At 42.3% G+C, this 8,599-nt stretch overlaps 1 protein-coding gene across 1 annotated transcript in view; it reads left to right on the top strand.

The window, feature by feature from the left end:
- Positions 1–5,791, top strand: part of LOC109474327 — a 7,798-nt gene extending 2,007 nt beyond the window's left edge. Inside the window, exons 2-7 of the mRNA XM_019774615.1 lie at positions 594–766; positions 1,014–1,073; positions 1,932–2,119; positions 3,791–3,929; positions 4,749–4,821; positions 5,502–5,791. Of these exons, the coding sequence (XP_019630174.1) occupies positions 599–766; positions 1,014–1,073; positions 1,932–2,119; positions 3,791–3,929; positions 4,749–4,821; positions 5,502–5,635 (762 nt within the window). The 5' untranslated portion in view covers positions 594–598 and the 3' untranslated portion in view covers positions 5,636–5,791. The remainder of the gene's footprint in view (positions 1–593; positions 767–1,013; positions 1,074–1,931; positions 2,120–3,790; positions 3,930–4,748; positions 4,822–5,501) is intronic.
- Positions 5,792–8,599: the final 2,808 nt, after the last annotated feature.

The raw sequence follows: 8,599 nt of genomic DNA, 5'->3' as shown, positions 1-8,599 counted from the left end.
GCTCCCGGAGGATGTCATCCATATAATCAAATCAACATGGCCTTAGGGATAGTAGAAATTGGCTAGGGGGGGTGAGCCGAGGGCAAATGACTGGAACACACGATACCCCATCATCGCGTCTGTTTGTTTGTTCATTTGATCAGGACGATCCCAGTAGCTTGGGTACCATCCTACTTGTATACCGGGGCTCCCACACACGCTTCCCTTACTTCTTAGGGAAGCGAGTGTGGGAGCCCCGGCATACAAGTAGGATGGTACCCAGGCTAGATCCCAGGGCATGTTTGTTGCCTTTCTGTAGACTTGTACTTTATGAAATAAAGACTAAACTTTAGCTTCCAACACTCTATATATAGAATAATTGGGACTTACCCCAAGTTTTCGGCTGATCGACTCCGTCAACCTTGTTCACGTTCCAAGAGTGGACGGGTCCATTCCGTGAACAAGGTTGACGGAGTCAGCCGAAAATTTGGGGTAAGTCCCAATTATTCTACATATAGAGTGTTGGAAGTTAAAGTTTAGTCTTTATTTCATAATGATTTGTACCAACACAGATGAAATTTCATGCTAAGACTTGTACTTTGTTTACCGCACAGTTGTCATGGCGTGCGCGTACAAACCTCGCGTGGTGCGTGGACTGGGCTGGACACTGGTCGTCCTGGGATGCCTCAGCGTGACGCTAGGGGTCGCTGCTGACATCACTTTCGCGGGCTATCGCGTCGACACCCCGTTCCACTTCCTCAGCGCACCTGTCTGGACCGGGCTGCTGGTGGGTCAGGCACTCCGACCTTTAACCTTAACTTCACCAAATTTGACCTTTCAACTTCATTCTTGACCTTTAACCTCACTCAATCTTCAACTTTATCCCTTGCCCTTTGAACTTTATCCTTTAACATTTGAACCTTGACATTCTCATCAATGCTCCAGTCTAACCTTTACTCTGAACCTTGAACCGAACTTTTAACCTTTACCTTTCAACTTTCAACTTCAATCATCTTATTTTTATGTGTCCGCAGGTTCTTACGACAGGCATTCTGGGTATTTTAAGCGCTAAGAAACCAACAAATAAATGCCTGGTGAGTATAAACATAGAATATCTTTTATTGTATTAATATTGTGATCTAAGTTTCCGGATGAAACACGGTTCTGAATACAACACCTTGTTTATTTGTTTATTAGACCGATCTCCATTAGTTTGTACAGACATCATTTGCCATACATACTATTCTTCCTGGAGTCGTTGACTACAAACTACTTTCATCACAACATGGTAAGGCTTACCTACACACTACATAACCACACACAACATGCAAGTAGTACCGAGAGGTCAGAGGTCGTAAAAATAAAATTTAGACAAAGATTCATATTTACATATCTGCATTTCTACTACCACCATGCTTGTAAGGGTTTGGAGGTGTCCACCACGGTTTTGAACCATTCCCGGATATGTTTCTTTAACGATGTAGGTGCGGATAGTCTGATGTGTTGTGGAAGTGTGTTATATGATTTAGTGCAGCGGTACAGAAATGTTCGTTTGGCTGAGGCTGTTCTTGGTTTTGGCAGTCTGAAGCCCCCCCCCCCTACAACCTTGTCACTTGTTTAAAGTTAAAACTTTTGATCCAACACGAAAATTCTCTCACCTAGAGCTTTCAACCAGTCACTCTGGTCTTCCTCAGTAGACTGACCCAGTGAAGCTTGTCACGTGGCTTCTTTGAAGTCTACCAGATACCTTTGACCCAGTGTTGACGTCACACTTCAAAGAAGCCACGTGACAAGCTTCACTGGGTCAGTCTACTGAGGAAGACCAGAGTGACTGGTTGAAAGCTCTAGGTGAGAGAATTTTCGTGTTGGATCAAAAGTTTTAACTTTAAACATGTAACTACCAACACAGATGAACTTTCATGATAACCTTGTCACTTATTTCCCCTCCACAGGTTATAGCATTCTTGGTGGTGGGCGTGCTCGTGATCGTGACGTGTGTGCTCTGCATCGCCTTCGCGGCCCTGGGGATCGTGGTGAACCGCTGCTTACCCGTCTGTCATCACTTCGACTGGGACGCTTACAATGCCACTCGGGCACGCTATGTGAGCTACCCGAACCCGTACAACGATCCTCAAATCTGGTAAGGAGAATTCGTGATAATGGAAGTAGATCATCATTATATTTCAGTCCATACTATGGTATCGATGAAATATATTGTGTCCCCTCAAAGGGATTCAACTCCGCCATCATTCAGCCAAATGACCTGAAATTTGGCATGGAGGTAGAGTGGGCAAATACCCCCAGACGTTTTTTGTCATTTGTTTGAAACATGCCTTTGAAAAATTTTTATGAAGGTTTTTTGGGGCATTTTTCGACAAAAAATGGATTTTTGGATCCTGAGCCCTGGTATTACAACCAAATGATATGACATTCGGTATAAGGGTACCTTGAACGTGTGTCTACAGAATAACAGTCATGTATTTGGCATACACCACTTCCAAATGACTCATTTGGGGGACTTTAATGGCTATTTTCAGCAAAAAAAGGGCCAAAAGTGCTATACCCGTTCCATGTTCTATCTAAAGAATGTCCGGTTCCATCCATGGAACATGTGTTCCATTGCGGGTTACCTGAGGTCACATTGCACCTAAGTGGTGCGTAATGACCCACACATTCAATTTTATGTGCCTAAGACCTTCAAAATGTATTAAATCTCATCATTGTTAGTTTTTGCATACCTGTAATAAGATTAGTAAAGCTTTCGAGATTCAAAGTACTTGTTGTTGCATCTTTGTTCTCATATAGCTACTATTTAATTCATTTGTTTGAGAACATTTGCCAGTTTTGCATTGGGGTAAGTTTGGAATAGTCCACTTTTGCGTGGGAGGGAGATGGACTGAAATATGCTGTATTTGCTCCCAAGCAAATGTCGGCCTTTCTAGTTTGGTTTATTTCAAACACAAACACAACTCACAATACAGCACCATCACATGGCAGCCACAAGGCTGAATTGTGTGATTAGCGTTAGACAGTGGATTAAAATCTTGATCATCATTCTGTGTTTAGTCATTAAGCGTTAGACAGTGAATTAAATTCCGTGTTTGAAAACAGTCATTAAATGATAACATTAAGATCATACATTACACAGACTATTCATGATTTAAGATGTGAACAAGGTACGGTAATGTACTTTTGTTGTACCGCTCTGTGCACGCTGGCAATTGGTCAGGTTTTGCTTGTTGTCTTGTCATCCTCCCACTGACACCACCCCTGGTTTGTGGCAGCCAGTGTCGGTAGAGGGTAGAAGCTTGTATGTTGTTGGCAAACACAGCACAGGGCTATTCTGCGATCTTCAAGAGTCTGTAGCTGTAGCATCTCTAGTGCTGACATGTAGCTCGTGAACTCCTTAGCAAGGATGATATGTTTTGGGTGCTGAGTTAAGGTTTGTGTGTCTGTGTGTCCAGACAGCAATTGGGTCATCAGGGGAAAGACTGACAGGCTAAAAAGTCAGACAAAGGGGGATTACTGAACTTGAGAGTAGGTTGACAACACATGGGTGGGAAGATTGACAGGAGGTCAAGAGGTCAGGCACGGAAAATGTGGTGTTGGGTTACATTACCAGTATGTAGCAAGTGGCAGGACAGAGTTTGAGGGGCTGGTCACCATATGTATGAATGTGTTTGACTAAACAAAAACAGAGGTGGTTCGCTAGTTCATCAGGAAAACATAATGTATTTGCTTTGCCAGTGTTGCCCTTCTAGTGACTGGATATTAATTTTCACAAGTTAATGACTTGAAATTTTACCTGTAGGGACTACCAGACTTTTGACTGTACACCGACTGCCATCAGCCTCCATGCAGTGAACATCTCCCTGGCTTTGCTCGAGATCATTCTCGGTTTTGTGGTCTCCATTCTCAGCTGCTGTGAAATGCGCCGCCCGGTGGCACAGGTGGGTACTGCAGATGGAACACTGAAGCTTAGACATTAGGTTTCGAAAAGTACTTAAACGCTAGTTTTGGTTTGTCCAACGAGGGGCTTGTTTTGGATACGGAACAAGTTTCTAACAAGCCTCCTGTGCAGGCCTCCGAGTGGATGTAATCTCCAAGCAAGTCCCTTTCAGTGGTAAAAACACAGTATCTGTAGTTAAAGAGTTTGACTTGTTCCAACACAAAAAGGGAACTCACCATAAATTTTCGGCTGATCCCGTCAACCTTCGTCAGATTTGTGATGCAGTCGCTGACTTTCCGGAAGTCGGAAACGTGATGACGTCAGGAGTGCATCAAAAATGGCGGGAAGACGGTATCTCCCACCATCACGGTTCAGAGAGGGTTGGTGGGCCCTGATCTAAACTGCCTCCTTCACGCCTCTCACAAAGTAATCCTGCTCCGTATCTAGAATGCGCACCTTGTCCAATGTAACTGTATGTCCGGGGGACTCGATGTGTGACGAAGGTTGAAGGGATCAGCTGAAAATTTATGGTGAGTTCCCTTTTTGTGTTGGAACAAGTCAAACTCTTTAACTATGGATTCTACCAACACAGATGAGCTTTCATTCGAAGACAGTATCTGCTTGGAGAGTAGAGTGGATGGGCGTTTTCATACTGGGCTTTGTAGAATTGGCTGGCAAAAGAACGCGTCAACAATTCTACAAAACCCAGTCCTTGCATTTTTATGTCTTAGTTTTATGTTTTATGTTATAGTATACTCCTACATGTTTACAGTCTTCTCCTTCACGTGTTTGTTTGTTTGTTTGTTTGTTTGTTTTTCAGACTGTGATCTACTCAGCAGGCCCAGTTCCCGGCGGAGCAGACGGAAACATTGTGGTGATGCAGGGCACCCCAGGTTGGTAACTAGCTTTCTGTAAGTTAAGAAACCAAAGGGAGACAGTAGAAACCAAGAAGCTTGTAGAAACAGATATAAATACTTCTGGTCTCGGGCCGGGTTCGAACCCACGACCTCCCGAGCACCAGCTTCATAACCGTACGCTCTAACCGCTCGACCGAAAAGGTCCAGACCCCTTGGCTGGATCAGTTGGTAGCGCCTATAAACCCCCCACTGTTACATTTCTGTCATACCTGGGCCACGATAACGGTCAATACAGGTGTTCTGGTCCATGTAGAAAACATACATTGCCATGGCGACGGTGGTTGCTGTTAGGGTTATTGTTTGCATGACACTGCCATGATTTCATGATTTGAGGAAGACTTTGGTAAGTTGGTACCTGTTAAGTCTAGGCAGATACAGTGCACTCCTCCCCTGAGTGTATAGTGAACAAGGCCCCGGGGTCACAGAAAGTATGGCCATCCGAGGCAGAGAGGTCTTCCCAAGGGTTTCCAGGAATGTGGGCATAGATGTGGGTCAGAGACATGCCTGTGGACATTCCATTCCTGTGGACAAAATGCCTGTACCATTCCTAGAATTCTTGCAAACTGCACACAATGCTGTACCATTAGGCTCCTCCCTGAGATGTCGCCAATAATAATTTTAGATTTCTTTAACTCTTAAATCTATATTTTCCCCAGGTGCCCAGAAGCCAGGTGCCGCGGGCGCACCTGTGCAGGTGTTCTACCCGGGCCAGCAGGCGCCACCTCCGTACCAGGTGGACCCAGGTGCTCATGAGGAGAAGAAAGGTCCCCTACCTGCTGACATTGTGTAAACACAAAAACATCATCAAGAGTTGCTACGATATAGCATGATAGCAACATTATGTAACCCTACATTAGTCACCATATACTAGTAGTGCATGAATGTGAATGTGTTTGAGCAAGAATACAGAGCAGACCATGTCCGAAGGTAAACATTACACATTTGCTCAGTCTCTCTCTCTCTCTCTCTCTCTCTCTCTCGCAATGTATATATATATCAATATGAATGAAACAAAACAAAAGCCTTATTATAACGTGTATTGTAACATGTGTATTTGTAATAATTGGTCGTGTTTCTCTACTATAATTTTCACTGCATCGAAGTTAGTCGCCTTGGGGGGGGGGTCCTTTGCATAATTATCATTTGATTATGTCAAGCATCACTGCAGCTACCTACATACCAAAAATCACGGCAATCCGTCAACTGGTTCTTGAGTTATCCTTCGAAAATTCCGTAGTCAAAGTAGTGACAACTGCAATACTTAATACATGAAATTGATGGCAGTTCAGCACCAAGAGAAGTCCACTAAGGCCGCATGACACATGTATTCATGGGCGAACCCCTCAAAAGTAGTCCGGCACAAAGTAGTACTGCACAATACTAGAGAAAGGGGCAGAGATTGTTCTATGGATGGAATCGAGACGGAATATGTGGTAAACGATAGAGGAATGTGTCAGTTTTGAGACTGTTAAAGTTTAATTATGGTGCGTGTTCAGTCGGCGTAGATTTGCGTTTGTATACTTGTAACACCTAGTACTGTGCGTCGGCTGCAGGTCCATTTTTTTTCTTACAATCTTTTTAGCAAATGGTATAAAACAACACGCTTTTAATAGCAAAATTCCGTGATTAAAGTCTTCGGGAAAACATTCCGGAGGTTTTGTAAAAGAAATGAGATACAATTTATATATAATATGTAACTTAGGCCACAGCAAGTAAATCTTATGGATGACATCCGCGCGCGCACTAATTTTCTCCTGATTTTGAAAAAAACAACAAGAAATTGTGTTGCCTTCTGACAGTGGTCAATATGCCGAAAATGGGCAAAGATGTCTGTTGCCATGCCGGAAGGTGGATGGCAGATGATGGTGGATGGCTATGAAGAGAGAAGACAAGAAAAGGCTTTGATTTGATGTTTTTTTTTCTTACTTTGATGCAGTGATATGTGATGCTGGCTGTGCATATGTGATGTTCCCACTGAATAAAAACCATTTGAACAATGATTGAGTTAGAATTTTAAAATGCAGGAACCTTGTTTTTTTCGGCCCGCCTTGTTTTTTTTTCGCCCGCTCGCATTAGTTTCGGAGTCTGAGGAGGATGTCATCCATAAAATTAACTTGCTCTGGCCTTATATATAATATTAAACATATTGTGCATGAAAAAATAAAGCCTTATTATACCGTATATTGTGACATACGTGTATTTGTAATAATTGGTCGTGTTTCTCTAGACTCTACTATAATTTTTACAAAGTCGAAGTGAGTCGCTTTGTGGGGTCCTTATAAGGCATAAACTATTCTGCTACTGTTTTAAATATGTTTTAAATATATGGCTGTTCATAGTTCCCCACACCTATCGCACATACAAAGTTTGAGTCGATTTGGCCGACCCCCATCTTTCGACCTCTGCCTGGTTTTCTCGTGCAATGACTCTTAAAGATATTGTAAATAGAAAAAAAAAAAACAGATTTTAACGTAAATTGCAGCATATTAATTTGTCGTGTTTCTCTATTGCACCCTACTAGTAGTACTATGATTTTACCGTTATGTTACGGACTTCTCTTTCTATATTAAGGTATTGTGAATTAAATAAAACCAACCAACTAACCAACCCATGTTATACTTTACCGGAGATTTCAATATGATACCATGTTTCTTTAGTGCACCCTACTATAATTTTACCGTGTCGAAGTGGTGCTTATAAGACAAAAACTGTTCTGCTACATTAAACGGATAATCAGGAGTCACAATTTGACCCTGCCCACCCCGCCCACACAAGTGGGCACGCCCAATCCAACATGGCGGATAGTTGATGTTGGCGGGAATATTCTGGTCTGATTTTCTTATAAGTTTTTGGTTACTTTGTAGAGTACTCGTCGGTAGAATGTTTCACTAAATTTGCAGCAGAATGTTGGGAAGTTTCAGCCGTGGATTTGTGCCGTTCTGGTGATGTTTTGAAGAGAAAATGCGGATTTCCTGACCTGGCGAATTTCGGAGAAGACAGAAAACAAGTTATGGCGGAACAGTTGGGAAGAGTGGCGTGGCATGGAGACGAACTTCGCTCATTGTTGCAGGTAAACCAGCAAATTGTTTTGCTGACATTATTCCCTAGCAACTTAAGTATGAACATGTTAAATTTACAGTGTTATATTCCGTAAGAAATGGCCTAGTTCTGTATTCGAGAGCGACCGTTCCTAATTTTAGACTAATTTCAGGCTTTGAAAAAGTCTATCAAGTTGCCGCGTTTTCAACAACATTTTCAATGTGCGGTGCGCTTGTAGAGTATTAAATTTATGTGCACGTTTTTTTTTTGGCCAATTGTTCAGCGTTTTGAGGTTATATTTGTTGAAAAAAAACGTGCATGTTCTTTTCTTTATCTCCACGTGGTTCAGAGCACCTGTTGGAATGTGCCTGCGTTACATAATTAGATGTTTTTGATGATCCCGCCAAAAACTCGCGTAAACAAGATGGGGTCTTCAAAGCTTCAACTTAAATCAAGGTGCCGAAATTAATACGATACAAAACGTTTGGTTTGACCATTCTTTAGTTCTTCATTATTATTTATGATGTATTATGTATAATTTGAAAGCTTGTTCGTTTCAACTTTAGACTAATTAAGTAATTGTAATGACCAAGGAAGACCCAAGTATTTGTGACTACACTACAGTTGACTACGCTGGAAGGTTGCAATTGCTGTTTCAAACAATTTTGGCCAAGTTTATTCTATGTATCAGGGCTGGAAATACTTGGTGCATGTG

This window comes from Branchiostoma belcheri, unplaced genomic scaffold, assembly GCF_001625305.1.
Source record: "Branchiostoma belcheri isolate BF01 breed outbred unplaced genomic scaffold, Haploidv18h27 scaffold300, whole genome shotgun sequence".
NCBI classification, from domain to species: domain Eukaryota; kingdom Metazoa; phylum Chordata; class Leptocardii; order Amphioxiformes; family Branchiostomatidae; genus Branchiostoma; species Branchiostoma belcheri.
Note: the sequence above shows the minus strand (reverse complement) of the source record. Positions and strands in the feature narration are given on the sequence as shown.